A 16,740-nucleotide genomic window follows, 5' to 3' on the forward strand; every position below is an offset into this window, starting at 1 on the left:
AACGCATGTGTGAAACTTGAGAAAAAAAACAAAAGAAAAATGAATAATTCAACTATTTATTTACCTTCTTACGCCCCATCGATTGATTCCACTGAGAATTACAACGGGTGTGAGCTGAGTAAAAGTGCTTACAATCTGGAGATGAAATGTCATCATACTCTAATTAAAAATATCTATGTATATTTGAGGCTGCAATTTATTGAAGGTAAAATGAGCTTACAAACCTGCGTCAATTTAAATGGACAACACGAACTCACATGTGAAGAATGGGACACGATGTTTGCGAAGAAAGTTGCCGTCATTGGAAAGTTTTATCAAAACCCATTAAGTGCGCCGCCACATCATATTCGGTGTGATCGTTGTTGTATTCGAATGTGCATCTCTCCACCAGTGCTTTTCCTTGTTGATTCGGATAACACAAATAACCCTCTGTTAATAAATCACATGGAATGGCAACACCAGCAAACACTGCGAACGTTTAAATTAAAACACATAAAATAAAATGGATTACGCAATTGCATTGTGCGTTAGATTATGGTTCGATAACGAAGGCATTACTTATAACTACAAACGTGCTGGGGATGGAACAGAAAATAACATCCTCTTCATTTCGAGCGTCGAGGCGCTCGCCCCCGACATGGACATTAACAAATGGAGTGCGGCGCGGAAGGAGCTGAAAAGGGTTCTGAAGGAGCAGCTAGCTGAGCATTCGGCAGTGACGTTGCACTCGGATTACCACGCGGAGGGGATCCTGCAGGATATTAGTGAAATATCAAATTAGGACATTCCTTGCAGTCCCGTGCAAGCAAACAACAACCATATGGAAAGATGGGGTCATATGGTTCATGGAAGTAAAAAAAAATCCCCTGATAACCAAGAAACTCTATGTGTTTGTAGACTGTTAGTGGGTGTGTGTGTGTGTGTGTATCTGTATAATTAAAATAAAAGCGTAAGACTTTTTTTAGCATTTATTTATTTTATAATGCCCCCATGCTAGGGTTTTGATGCCATCATCTAAGATGAATCTCTTTTCATCTCTGCCACAGAGAATTTTTTTTCTTTTAATTTGAGTAAACACGTTATGCTTATCACTAATCAAGTTATACAAGTCATCATACAGCGGTTTTTGACTTAAATCTAAACATTTGAAGTATTTATTAAAATTTAATCGCCTGACAGCAGCGGCGCTGACACCTTTATTCTTTTTTATACACTTTCTTTTATTGTCCTTGGTGTATATGTGCCTCTCTGTGTGAAAACCTTGGTAAAATAAGTTTTTCTTTGTCATGCATTGTACATACAAAGTTTTGGAAATAAAATATTGAATATATTTCAGTTTTCGTAATCTTTATTTTAATCGTATCGTAATCTAACATAACACATCTAAGTCTAAAAATTTTCGAACTGTGGATTCGCGATATTTAAAGTCAAACGCAGATGACCTCTACGATTAAGGTTTAGCATAAAGCACTCATGATAATTAAAAAATATACTAATCATCTCGCGATGAGTTTCTAGAAACAGCAACTCGGTGGCAAGTTGGCTGGCTAATTCTATTCCAGATCTTCGGTTATATTTTTTCGTGTTGCTTAAACTTGTGCGAATTTGCGACGACGACAAACCAACCAGGTGATGGGTAAAAGTTCATCCATTTTGTAACACCTAATAGTCACTCATATGAGTATTTGCTAAACCGTTGTCAGTATAAACTTCCGCAGTAGAACGATTTCACGTTACTGAGTTGACTCCCCACTACAACTGTATTCGAGGCAACGCCCTCTTATATATAATATGAGGATGGGAGAAAACGCGTCAGTTTCTATCTGTGCTTGCTGTAGGCTACAAGGTTGAAGAAAGAGAAGCATTAAAAGTCACAATGCTATCTAAGCAAACCCGTGACGAAGAAATCTTGGTGGAATATATTCCGGAAAGTCAACATTCGCTGCCGACTGGCACATCCCACGAAAAGAAAGTAATGGAAAACATCGAAGATGAGGCAATCTACGAGATAATTGAGAATGGAGAGAAAGAAAGCAAAGCAACGGAAAACACCGAAGATGGGGCAATCTACGGGATAATTGAGAAAGAAGAGAAAGATTCTGCGACACCTAATCGCAAACGTATACTGCATGGTCGCTCTAGCCCGGAACAGAAACAAACACAACAAAACGGCGTATCTGTGATAGGCCTGTTCGAAAAAGAATTAGCGAAAGGAAAAGACGTAAAGAAACGGAACACCGTTGAGATCTGGAGACGTTTGAGATAAAAATGCCTGTTGATATTGAAAAATATCAAAAATCCAATAACTAGTAAGATGAGAAAAATTATCAACTTCGTAAAATGTGCATGAAATTAACGCTTGATGTTTGTTCCATGCACGGACTACACCCATGGAAGCTCCTATCCCGTTCGATCCCGAACGTTGTACTGCGCATGCTCGACGAACTGCGCAGCATCGTTGAATCCACTGCGTCGCTTTATAGAACTGGGTCGAATATTCTTAGGCGTTTCTAGGTGGAATAAGGTTCACTGCGTCATTGGGCACCATTTTGGACGGTCGTCTGTGACTTATGTTTGAAACCATGGAAATTCTCGACCCCGAATAAGAATCTTCGAAGTGATATTGTATTGCATTAGCTGATGTAGGAACATTTTCAAGGCGTGGCCGATATAATAATATTGATTCATAACTTGATTTTGTTTTATACCTACAAAATGACTGCATTCATTAAATCTATATATATGTATGAAATTAAAAAATATCTAAGTCCATCGCGCAAAAGGCTGTGCAATGTTTAGTTCAGTGTTTCATTTAAAAGATATTATAAATAGATTTTCAGCTATAGTCTGTCATACAACTTTGTCAGAAAAAAAGGCGCGAAATTGTTTTTTTAATGGTGTGCGCCTACATTTTTTAAATTTGCCGCTTTTTATACTGAGGGATTTGGCTTGACAGGCTTAGGTAAATATATGGATTTAGCTATTTATGCTTAATTTAATCATTACTCTATGGCAATACTGAAGCTACGCTCACAAATGTGGCAATAAAGCCCGAAAATCTATTTCTATTAAAACGTGACACGACGCTACCCGAAGCGACGCGCTTTTATAATGTGTTAATGTGTTTCGGTTCAGCCATAACTCGACCCGAGTGACTCGATTCGTGTTTAATTTGACGAATCGCCTCAAACAGGTCAAACCTAATACTGCACTTGACTATACGCTTTCGCTTTGGACCGTCATAGCAACTCGGTTTGATCAACCCGGTTTGAAACCGGTTTGCACAGTAAGTCGAACCGCTCAGCCCGGTTTGCAATATTTTCGGGTTGGCACATCTCTATTCATATTTTTATTTGATAAAACCTAATCAGTCTACATAGAAGTGGGGCCCCATTGTTTAATTTGCCCCAGGGCCCTTGGATCGAGTAGAAATAACTTGGAGTTGCTTGGGACAGGACAAACACTGTGGTGATTCCACAGAGTGTTCTTCTTGTCCCGCTCCCGGTGTTCACCTTACCCCATCTCACCCAACTGGCAACTGCTATATAAAACTTATTCTTCAAAATTCTGGTATTTTGCTATAACCAACAAAAGGATGAACCTTCATAAGGTACTAAATGATACTACTGATAATCTCAGAGTCTCACACACAATCTTACTAAATAAGTTAAATGCAATCGGCATACGCGGTAGGGCACAAAATTGGATGAGATCTCATCTAACAGCAAGGCAGCAGTATGTCGAAATAGAACATGTAAATAACCAGTCTGGAAAATTAGAACGTATAAAATCGAACATACTAAACGTGGATAGCTCAATACCTCAGGGTAGTGTTCTGGGATGCGTATTGATTCTGATCTACATAAACGACCTCCCAAAAATTACGACTCACATGATAATAATAATAATGTTTGCCGACGACATATTCCTATTATTTTAATATCCAGACAAAACTGCTCAGATATAGAACAAACATTTAATACAGTAACGCATTGGCTTCAGGACCACAACCTACTAACAATTTTATTTATTTTTTATTTTTAACATCAAAGAGGTTACTGATTGTACTCTGCTAGGCATTAAATTACATAACCATTTAAATTGGAAGGGACAGATAGAAAAAATAATTAGCCATATTTGTCCAGAAAAACATATACTTCAGTATTTATAACTTCCGGAACCAAAACTGGTGATATACAAAAACGGTCCCTATTACCGAGCTATTAAGAATTATAATAAAATTCCTGGTTATTTAAAAAAATCACAAACATACTCTGCTTGTACAAAAAATCTAAAAAATAAGCTGGTTGAGAAACGCTACTACAGTATATCGGAATTCATGGAGGATACCTTGTGATATGTTACAGAACAACCTTTTAGTTTGTTTAAATTGTTAAGTATTAAATTTTCCCTAAAAGTGTTACCTACTATTAATATTTATTTTAAGTCACATTATGCTTGTTACATTACATGTATAAAACTTAAGTAACTATATGTTATTTGTTTTAGTTTTAAGAATTTTGCGACACCCTAACAGGGCCCATGTGCCTGAATGTTACATTGTAAGGTACTTGAATGCAAATAAAAATCTCTATTTCTCTTTATCTCTCTAATGAATTAATTCATAGCTTTTTGCAAACAAAAAGCCAAACCGCAGGGACTACACAGAACAGTAGAAGATATTTCACAATTTGTAAAGCTCTGAATATTTTGATCAACAGAGAACAGACAATAGGAATACCCATATTTCATGATTTGTGAATATCACATTTATTTCCAACAAAAAACACTCTGTCTCAACCCATTGGCAGTTAGACTAGCCCAGAGGGCCTACTGTGAATCATGTTCGACGTGTTGACTCTCTGTCACACATATAAATTTGTACGTAAGTGTGACAACACATCAAACATGGTTAGCATTGGCTCTCTGTTCCTATACAGTTACCAGTAATGAACCAAGAATCACTTTTCACAAGCATTGAAAAAAAAAAATACAAAAAAAGACAACAAAGACAGACACTACAACCTATTGTTGATGATTTCTTAATAAATGAAAAATCTCATATGAAGAGATATCTCAAAGCGTGTATCATTAATCCATTAACAACACTAACCTTCCAGTAATCCATTAACTTCATTTTCAGATAAAATTTTGAAAACTAGAATATTTTCAAGAAACAGAAACAAAAAAACAATGAATTCAATTCCTAGGACTGGACAAAACATGTAATATTTTAATAAATTTGAGTACACAATTTAGGATGGATTTTTCACAATTAAATTCATATGCAAACTATACCTTTTTTTTATACCACGACGGCTTACCATCAAGCAAGCATACGGCCCGCCTGATGGTAAGCAGTCACCGTAGCCTATGGACGCCTGCAACCTATATTACTAGGTCAAAAAATTATTAAACCACATATTGCACAACATAAAGTTGCAAAGCTCTGAATGCCAACACATTTTCCTTCTCCACACAAATCGATCCCACTCATTCCTTAGTTTTACATAAACATATTTTCTTACACAAAGTTTGAGTAAAAGACTGTGATCGCGACCAGTATAAAGCAGACATACTTCTCAAGTATAGAGATGAGATAAACCCTATCTTATATAATGGACTCTATAATTTACTAAAGCCCACGATGAGTCACGATATGGTAAAAACGAATATATTTATTTGTCACCCGATACCAACACGAATGCAACGTAGTAACATTATAACAACCAGAAACTTCATTGGAAGTAAACAATTTTACAAAATTAGCTTATCTTTGATCAAAGCAGAAATGTATGGCTCGGAAACAAAGTTTACTAAAGGCACAACAACTGACACACGCAAAAATTAATATAACGAAAACCACCCAGAACCAAACAGAAAGCGAAACTAGCGAAATGACTCTATAGGCCCACTGAAAATTCTGAAATGGTTGGCTGGTAGCTCAGGACCTCAGGTAGCTGTGTGTGGTGTGGGGGCAGGCCAGCGGGGAAGGCCACTGACAGTGACAGTGACAGGATCGAGCCGATAGGGCCAATTACATCTACATGCAAACGGGTGCGATGTTGGACCGGTTGGAGTGATGGCTCCTCTACATGATGGCCCAGCGTAGGCCAGTCCTAGGGACGCATTTATGCGTTAGAGGGAGCAAGTGATATTGCCATCTCACTTTACTGCATAGCTGCGTCCCTTGGACTGGCCTACGCTGGGCCATCGTGTAGAGGAGCCCTGAGAGTATTTTTCCGTCGTCCAAAATATCAGCACCCCTTTTACAATATTTGACATGTGAAAAATACTTCGTAATTGCCAAAAATGTTCATTGTTTGACATTTTTGCATATGAACCAATTTTTTACATCTCAAATACTGTTAACGATGTGCTGATAGTCCGTGAAACGGAAAACGAATATCAGGCCCGACATTGGGACTGGGGGCCTACCGCGAAAACGAAATTCGCAAATTGGGGGGATATTTCTCATTTACTCTTACTAAGACGTAATTAGAGTGACAGAGAAAAATGCCCGCAATTGACGAATTACGATTTTCCCGGTAGCCGCCCTGATTTAGGGTCCGATATAGGGAAGTGTGGATGACCTAATGTCGGGCCCCAGGGTCGTTTTCCGTTTTACTCAATAAAAAAAATTAAAAACATTTTTTTTCTTCAAATTGCCAAAAATGTTCGAAATTTGGTATTTTTACACTGGAACTCTCCGACCTAGAGATTAAACCTGCTAGTGTACCGGATAGGGATTTTTTAACCGCACCAATGTCCGATGCGGTCGTCTGTAGACATACATATAAGGCCCGACGGCAGAATGGATGTAATTAGCCCTTAACTTATGGTCATGGTCCACTACATACGTCTGGTTTTTTCAATTAATGCTGTAGATGACTGGCGTACTAGTCTGCGACCTTGGCCCGTCTGAAGCCTATTTGATCATATAAAATGTGGTCCAGCTTACGTCCATTAAGAACGCAGCTTGGTGATTGAATTGTGTACGTGTGGTGTGGACGCTAGATGACATTGACGCTAATTTATTTTCTGATCAAATCGACCGATTTTATTATTCCATCTGGACGGGCCTTTCCAGGGACGCAGCAATACGTGAAATTGTCCAGACGGGACAATCAATTTGCCAATTTTGATCATATATTAAAATAGCAATTTGATTGTAAATCTTATCTAGCGCCCAAACCAAGTACAAAATTTAATAATGGGATTGGCGTGCAAATGTCTTTGAATTTAATATTTGCGTCTGCACCACATAATTAGATTGACAATATAATCCGTCTTGTGCGAGAAATAATCCATCGGGACTGGCCTTTAAACGTCTACTACATCCACACTTCCCGATTTCGAACCCGAAATCAGTCTCGATTTTGGGCATGATAATCGTTTTCGTTTCACGGAATATCAGCACATCGTTAACAATATTTGAAATGTAAAAAAAAACTTTGTCTCTAATTGCCAAAAATGTTCAATGTTTGATATTTTTGCATGTGAACCATTTTCTAACATTTCAAATATTGTAAACGATGTGCTGATATCAATGGTCAAACGGAAAAATATTATTCCTCGGGCCCGAAATCGGGTCTTACATCAGGGGTCTATCGCAAAAACCGAAATTCGCTAATTGTGGGGATTTTTCTCCTTTACTCTCACTAAGACGTAATTAGGGTGACACAAAAAAATGACCGCAATTGACGAACTTCGATCTACGCGGTTATAGCCCAGGCCTGATATAAAAAAAATTACAACGTTGTTGTCACTGTCATTTCATTACTCGACTGTCTGAACTGTCTTACTCGACTTAAGCCCTCGACCCTCGGTCGTTCAATATTCGGTCAAGTAGTTTAAATTAAATATTTCGCTGTAGAGGAAGTTAAATTTTTATTGAACAGTGTTTTCATATCATTGGATTAATCTAGAAAACTATGGTACAATTGTTGGAGGTTGTCAATTGTTAATCTAGCGCTGGTTATCTCCCGATTGGTATAGGTTAAGGTTTTCTGTTGTTCAATTATCATAACATTTGAGAACGGTTGGGTTCTTTGGAATAGTTAGTTTAGTTATCTATTTTGTGTTTTTGTATTGGAACAGACCCATTATCTTTTAGTGCTCCATCTCTTTCTCATTATTGTGTTTTTTTTTTGTCTTGCATATTGCCCAGATTGATAGGGTTTCCAAATATTGACTTTCATCAATTCCAATATTTTTAATACTTTTTTCTCATTTCGCCTACCACTCGGATCAGGATGGGCGGCATATCCTCAGATAGGGGTGATTGAATTCCTTACAACATTGTATCAATTTCATCTTCACACAGGTTGTTTCACTAAGCAGTTTTATAAAATAATTAACAATATTGCATATTAAAATAGTGTGGGCCAGTGAAGCTGTAGGGTTTCTATTTGACCCATCATTTTGGCTTGAGCAAATAAATTTTCAATAACATCTTGATTTACTTTATTTATAACAAGTATCTTATCTGTGGATCTGTAGTTTTCTCATTAACTGCATTATGCTTCGCACATTTGTACAATACCATGAAATCAAGGTGGTTGGCAGTCGATTCCCTAACATAAGTATCCACTTCTGTATGCAATTAGTATGGCTACTTGGTTACTTAAGTTGGGGCAGTGATCATACATTTTTTTTTATTTGCCCATCCTTTGTGATTTTAGTTTAAACCTTAAGAATATTTTTAAAGAATTTTGTCATTCTCAAATTGCATTTCTATTTAAAATTGACTTTTTTTGTTACGGCACACTTACATGGATTTTGTCAAATTTGATTTCGCTATAAACCCCGCGAGACATGACAGACATTTCTTATAGTTTTATAAAAGTGGTGGTGGCCGAGTGGATATGACGACCGACTTTCAATCCGGAGGTCGCGGGTTCAAATTCTGGCTCGTACCAATGAGTTTTTCGGAACTTATGTACGAAATATCATTTGACATTTACCATTAGCTTTTCGGTGAAGGAAAACATCCTGAGGAAACCTGCATACGTCTGCGAAGAAATTCAAAGGTGTATGTGAAGTCCCCAATCCGCATTGGGCTAGCGTGGGGACTATAGCCCGAGCCCTCTCGCACATGAGAGGAGGCCTGTGCCCAGCAGTGGGATGTATATAGGCTGAATTATTATTATATATTTGTATAAGGTGGGGTGCATCATAATAGTAAAAAATGTTTCTATTGTTACAAAAAATATCTGCTTGTAACCCCCAAATTTCTAAATAATTTTTGGTTGCATGTTATGGCCTTAGGTAGTAACCCTTAAGTGCATGATTTAATTTTTTACAGCGAAAAAAATATATGTGATTAGAAAATATAAGTCTATGATGTAAAAATTAGTAAAAAAAATATAGTCCGTTTTTTTAATTTTTTTTTATTAAAAAAACCGTTGGTATCATTTTTGATACTCCATGTAGTAAGCACAAAAAATACTCGTCACCTTAAAGACAATTTAATAACAAACTCTAAATTAAAACAACCAGAAAAACGTTCATTACCTACAAATGGAAGTCATTAAAACAATCAGAGTTCTTTTTTGAGCATAAAAACACTTTACACTTATTGCATTGCACATTGCTTAGTAGTTTACAACCCGGTTTAATACATTTCATTCTTTTATCCCCCTTTATCTGGATGTGCCCAATTCCGTCAAACCTTATATCAAGCGAAGGCATCTGTCGTACAATGTTCCTTCGTTTGGGTGGCGGTTCTTGCATAGGGCTCTGGCTCGGGCGTCCTCTGGTTGGATGTGAATTTATTCCATATTTGCATAGAGTGTCTGCCAGATCTGCTCCGAAGTCTGCTAATTTCAGAACATCCTTTTTGTCAATCTGATTCCTTTTGCACACTTCTTGATACAACACCCATGAATTAATTACAGTGACATCTAGCAGGTGGTAAAAAATTCGAAGGTACCATTTCCGTGTCTTCATGCGAATTCGGTATCTACCTAAGAATGAGTCCATCAAATCGACACCGCCCATGTGAGCGTTATATTCACTAACAACTTTTGGGCCGTAATCGGTTTTTTCGTCTTCTCATTTTTGTCATAACGCTCAATAGTTCCAACAGGTGTTGCACCCACATAAGTGGACAAAAGAATAACTTGTTTGTTATCTTTCCAGCTCACTGCAGTCATGTCAATTTCATCATGAGTAGTTATGTACTCATCAAAAGAACCTCTTGGCACAGATCTGGCCATAACTTGGGGTTTTGTTGGCAACTTACAATTTTTTCCAAGTCGGTTTCTTTGCACAGTTCCCAAACATAAAATTCCTTCTTTGGCCATATAGTACATTAGGGGTAATGAGGTGTAGTAGTTGTCGAAGTAGACTATGTGATTCACCTTCCAAGGAATACCTCTTGAAAGCTTAATTACTGTATTCCCCACTACACCCACGTCTGCTTCACCAGGCTGTAAAGGCTCTAGGTCTTTGCCTGAATATATAATAAATCGGTAAGCATAACCTGATAACGAGCACAGCACAAAAAGCTTAAAGCCCCATTTGTGAGGCTTATTGGGCAAATATTGCTTCATAAAGTGACCGATTTTGGTCGCACACATCTGCTCATCAATTGACAGGCGTTGCTCCATAGGAACGCTAGAAAACTTCTCATTTAGATGGTCAATTACTGGTCGTAATTTGTGCAATCTGTCATGCTCAGGATGTGTCATTGGTTTATGTTGCTGATTATTATTGAAATGAATGATTTCTCTGATTTTTTCAAATCTATTTACGGGCATTGTTTGCTTAATCGGTTCAAAGCCATATTTAGTATCCCAGTAAGACCGGACACTAGGATAATGAAATACAGACATAAATATCAGTATTCCGAAATACTTCCTTACGTCCGTTACATTAACAGTAGTCGGGCGTTCTGGTTTTTTTTTTGTACGGAATACAAATTTGTCTCATTAACGATTTTGTCCATCATATCTGGAGTGAAAAAGTATGAAAAAAACTGATATGGTGTTTGTAGATTCATTATCTCTGGGGGGTAAGCAGTGACACCCTTGAATTTAATTTGGTTTTCACAAAATGGGAAGGTAGCTTTTCGCCAGCGAAGGTTTTGTGCATTTATAGGTATGAACGGATCTTGCATACCTGTTGACGGCATGTCCTCATTTAACAACGGAGGATCAGGAAAAACTGCAGCGAAATCGGGTTCCTGTATTAAATTTTCTTCTTCCGTCGTACTTGCAGGTTCTTCTTCTGCCTCATCTTCCTCAAGAGCTGCTTGCAGTTCTTCTAGTGTTGGATAAAACTCAAGATCATCACCGTCAGACTCGGCGTCGTCTTCCGATATTTCTCCACCTTCTAACTGTGCCAGCAAATCTTCTATGTCCTTATCTTTTAATGCTCTATGACGAACCATGCTGTAGAAAAAATAAAAGCTCAATTAATCATCCATGCCACATGCCAAATCACAGCAAAATGCAAACAAACACAAAAAAAGTAAAAAAAACCGTGCGAGTAGAAAAATAGAGCAGACTGCATGGAGTATCGTTTTTGATACCACAAAAAAAGACGTTATCACATGGAGTATCGTTTTTGATACCAAAGCAAAATCAAAAAAAATATAACAAATAATACAAATCTAACAAAAACCCATACAATGTATGATAAATATAGATACCAACCTTACTTGTAAAAATTTTTCCTGTTCAAAATATCACCAGATTCACTGGATAAACAATAATTAAAACTTTCAAATTTCACTGTCGCAAAAAGTTACCGCACATTTGACACTTTTGACGTTTAGTTTAAAAATGGCTGCCCTATGGCTGCAAGTTTTTTTTTTAATAGTGTGGGAGCAAAGGTATCAATCTTCGTGCAATAGACCATGAGGACAAAAAAATATGAATGTTTGTGCGGGAAAAAGACACGGTATCATATTTGATACCATATGCACTTAAGGGATAAATAGCTCACTATCAAAAGTTGGTTCAAAACAATTTTTAAAAATAATTTACAAGTTCACAGAGTTCATTGTTAATCATCATCTTCGGATTCATCAGTCATATCGGAAAAAATAATAGTTTTCTTTGTTTTGTGTGTTCCGAATTGAAGAATTACAGTTTTGATTACCTCTTTACAGTTACAGGCATGAGATAAAGTTTTCTGGGGATAACACAAAAAAAAACATTTTACCCTTAACTTCGCAGGACATGAATGGATGGAGCTATTTATCACTTATGGTGTTTTTGGTGATAGTTCTAGATTGAAACTTATTATAAAGAAGAAAAAATAAACAACAATATACTGAAAATAGGTTTTTCAGACTGTCCGTTAAAACGGACTTTGCCAGAAAATCGACTGATAATTATAATGGTCTTAAAGTAGGTACAATATAATTCTACATATTACATCTTTTCTGGCGTGCAAATATCAAATGAAGAACTTAAAATTTGTAAAACTAAATCATGCAACCAACTGATTAACTCAAGAAAATTAATAAAATGAAGGTCAACTACGAGCAATATCAGAATTTATTATGTAAACTTATGAATCCGTAATAATTAAAAAATAATTTCTGCATTATTTATTTTCATATACCGGTCCTTTTTACTTCCAGAGCCACAGTTTTTGTTTAGGTACAGAGCCGCTGCAATATTATAAGACTTTATGTTGCAAAGGGTTTCTACTTAGGTAGGGGGAGTGATACTCAGTGATATGTATACGTAAAAAGTGAACGACTTTATTTGTCTCGTAGCCTATTTTATACATGATTATGTAGTTTGCGCTGACACAAGCAATATGCGTTTATGTCACAGTAAACTAGAGTGTTACTGTTAAACATTAAAAGTAGCTAATTGCCATATTATTTGTCATACTTTCCACAAGATTTCTTGTTATGATATGACGGTTCTGGTTGTCTGCCTTATCACTGATCTCTGGTTCTACTCCTGCCTTAGGGAACCGTGAACATAAATAACAAGTATAATTTTCCGTTGGAGTTTCTTAAAATAACTGTTTCTCAATCTAGCTTCAGTAGCTTCTTTAAAATCTGTTCTTTAAAGGTGCTTGGAATCAAAAGCAAAGTGTGTGTAGCACATATTTCATGTCCAGGTAGGTATAGGCACTTTTTGCTCTGAATCAGCATCTGAATTATCTTGAAATTGCTGCAATAGTACATCATCATCTTCCGTATCATAATCGATAATTAATTTCATCTAAAGCACTTGAATCAGATTTATCAACCACTTCTAAGGCCTTGACTATTATCGGTTATTGTTTAAATAACTTTAGATATCATTGGGTCGAATTCAGTATGGATATCAAATATCACTTCAGCTACTTCTTCAAAAGTGTCAGCTCCTTTAAATCGCCCGCACGCAAAGGTTTTTTGTAATGATTTTTCCATTCTGTTTTTTGTAGATTTATTGTATAACTTAACCCTCTGCAACTGTGGTGACTTTTTTAGAGATATTCTACTGGTGTGAAGTCTATCAGGCGTCATTTTCGATAATTCGTTAAAAATAAACTGATAGCAAAATGGCCACTTTCGTTTCATAAAACGTTAATTTCAATTAAAATTTAATATATTAGATTTTAAAATGGGTTTTAAAATAAAATAGATAAGAAATATATAATCAACTTTAATGAGATCACAGTTTCTTACAATCTGTACTTAGGCTTACAAAAAAAATAAAAAAAACAACTATCAACAACTTCCAATAACTTATATAATTTTCTTTCTTTTTAACATTATACTTATGCCTAAAAAAAAAATTGCGAAAATCTAAAGACAGAATAAGGCACTAATCAGTCTTGAAGTTGGCACTAATTCTAGAGATTAGCTCTTCTTTGAGAATCTTTTAGAGATCAATTTTACAATCAATGCATATTTGGTCCGAACATTGAAGACATATTGCTTTGTTGCACACACAGCAGGCAAATCTTGTCTTCCTCTTAAGTCTAGCAGGGCATATGGTGCATGTAGTGCGTCCAGATGGACCTGGTGCTGGTTGAGGGGGAGGTTTGGGCAAATCATTTCCCAAAACTCTTTTAATTGTTAAGCGCAGTTCTCTCGGTAGTCTGTCATTATATACCCGTTGTTTTAAGCTCGGGAGAACTAATTCTCTTGCTAATGACAACAAAAAATCGCCTCTACGTAATTTAGCACCTAAGCATCCCTTATACAGCACATAAGCATTAGTACCAGCCAGATCTAAAACCCTATAAAATATGGTCATTGGCCAGCGACGTGTCTTTCGGCTGCTCGTATATATCGAACATTTTTTATCGATTTCGTCCACACCGCCCTTAGTGTGATTGTAGTCCATAATCATAGTGGGTTTTTTCGTTACTTCGTCAGTACTTTGTGCGTGATGGGACGAAGAAATCAAAATCACAGCCTTATTTTTTTTCGGCACATATGATAGTAAGCTGAAGTCTTTAGTAAACCCATACAAAGAACTCCCGGGTTCTCTGTGCTTATTCGGCTGAAACTCGGGTGGGATTTCTCGTTTGTTTTTTTTCAGAGTTCCTAGGTATGTTAGTTTTTTCGAGCCCAGCATTTCAACTAGCTGTATTGAACTGAACCAGTTATCTGCCGTTACGTTTCGATTACTATTGTCTATGGGTTTCACCAGTCTTAAAACTGACTGGGTAGGAATAGCAAGTTTTCTCTCCGCTTCCGACAGACCTTCGCCATCAGAATCTTTGCCACAATAAATGTATGCGTTATAAGCGTAAAATGTTTCAGCATCACACAAAATAAGAACCTTTATTCCATATTTTGCAGGTTTTTTTGGCATGTAAATAATGAATTTACATCAACCCTTGAACGGTATGAGCATTTCGTCAATACAGGTGTTTGGTCCAAGTGTAAAGTTTTGTTGAGAATTTTTCACAAACTTATTGAAAAGCCACGATACTGCTGCTAATGGGTCAGTTTTTAATCGCTCTTGACGATCAGCTCCATCATCAAGTCGAAGACAGTTGAGTAATGTACAGAACCGATATTTTGACATTACACATCGAAAGATTTCATGTCCAGTGCCATCTGTTGCAAACAAATAGTTTGCGTCGGCATTATTACATTTGAACACTGCACTGTAATAGAGAAGGCCAAGCAATCCACGTATTTCTGTGTCGTCAGTATCTTTTAGTTCACCTCTTCCAGAATTACGAAACTGTTCACGATACGAGCGCAATTTTTTATTCGTGTACATAACAAGACCGTTCACCATTTCGAGATCGAAGAATTTTGACCAAATTTCATGAAAATTATGAAATGCAGGCGGTTCTGTCGTAGAAGGCACGTGTATAATATTATGAGCTGGTGTTCTACTTGTTCTTGCAATTTCAGTTTTTGACCATAAGTATCCATTTTTACCAATGTAGTTATTGATACCACGCGCTGAATTGGCCCTTAAACTGAGAGGCAGGTTGTCTTCATAATCCGAACTGTCATTTTCGCTTGTAACAGAGCTATCACTTACTTCTTGAATCCTCTGCCCGCTATCCTGTTCAGCAACATCCGCCACGAAGTCGGGGTCTGCATCTGAGTCATCTACGTCGCTAAAATCAACTTCCTCGTTTAGTTCTTCCAGCCATTCACTAATTTGTTGATCACTAGCGATAACGGGAAACCCATTGTGGTTTCGTTTGGATGGTCTTCCTCTATCAGTCATCTAAAATATAATTATTTATGTGGTTAGGTATCTCAGACACTATAGAAACATTAATATTTTTCTGAGGTGACGTCTGACAGACACTATACTAACATTAATATTTTTATGTGGTGACGTCTGATAGACACTATGAACAAGTACATCATTTTATGAAGTGAGGTATGTCAGACTCAGCACTCATTGCTGTACTCACGTCTATGGGACACCCGCAGCTCGTATCTCCCAGCGTGTGCACCGCGTCGCCGCTCGGGCGTCACTGTCCAATGCCGCGAGTCGTTTAAGGAAGGTAATGAGCGAGACAGAGCTATATCGCGCCGTAGGCCGACATAGCAACAAGAAGTTTATTTGGCGGTGTCTGATATACCGCACATCAGTCGCAGAGGGTTAAGATATCATTGGGTCGAATTCAGTATGGATATCAAATATCAGTTCAGCTCCTTCGTCAAAAATGTGAGCTCCTTTAAATCGCCCGCACACAAAGGTTTTTTGTAATGATATTTTCATTATGTTTTTTTTTAGTTTACTGTATGCTGCCTTTAGTGTGTCTTCCAACTCTTCTTGTCGAATTTGCATTGTTGTAAGTTTATCTTTCAACTTTGTAATCAATCGTGATTTTTCTTTTTGTGTGATTTTCCTTCTCATTTCGATTTTTTTTTGTAATATCAGATTTTTTTCTTTCGTAGTATAACATAAGCGAAGCTACGTATTTTATGCGGTTTTTCTTAATTTTCGTATATTTGTTTCTGCCTTCATATCAAAAATTACTTTTTGTGATGAATTTGATATTTGTATATTGCCCTCAAAGTTCTTACGATTGTTGTTTTTACTTTTGCGTTTTTGCTCACGCCATATTTTTGTTGTGGTTCTTTTACAGCCTCAGTCAATTCTTGTTTTTTTTTTATCTTAATTCTTTGCAAATCTTTTTTTTATATTCACTATATTTCCGGATCCTTTTTCAATTTTTTTCTGTACCTTTTCATTTTCTCCGCTGGCGTAAGGGGTATATTTCTATTAAAGATAAACAAATAATAATTTAAACGTTAAAACAAAGCTCAAAAATTAAAACAAAAACCCAAGAAAA

At 36.8% G+C, this 16,740-nt stretch overlaps 1 protein-coding gene across 1 annotated transcript; it reads right to left on the reverse strand.

Annotated features, from left to right (window-relative positions):
• Positions 1-9,819: 9,819 nt before the first annotated feature.
• LOC133533501 (piggyBac transposable element-derived protein 4-like) lies at positions 9,820-12,019 on the reverse strand. The gene is given in 2 exon segments (XM_061872487.1): positions 9,820-10,874; positions 10,877-12,019. Coding segments are annotated over 2 exon segments (1,410 nt in total). The 5' UTR covers positions 11,396-12,019; the 3' UTR covers positions 9,820-9,983.
• Positions 12,020-16,740: the final 4,721 nt, after the last annotated feature.

Source organism: Cydia pomonella, unplaced genomic scaffold, assembly GCF_033807575.1.
Source record: "Cydia pomonella isolate Wapato2018A unplaced genomic scaffold, ilCydPomo1 PGA_scaffold_169, whole genome shotgun sequence".
Lineage (NCBI taxonomy): Eukaryota > Metazoa > Arthropoda > Insecta > Lepidoptera > Tortricidae > Cydia > Cydia pomonella.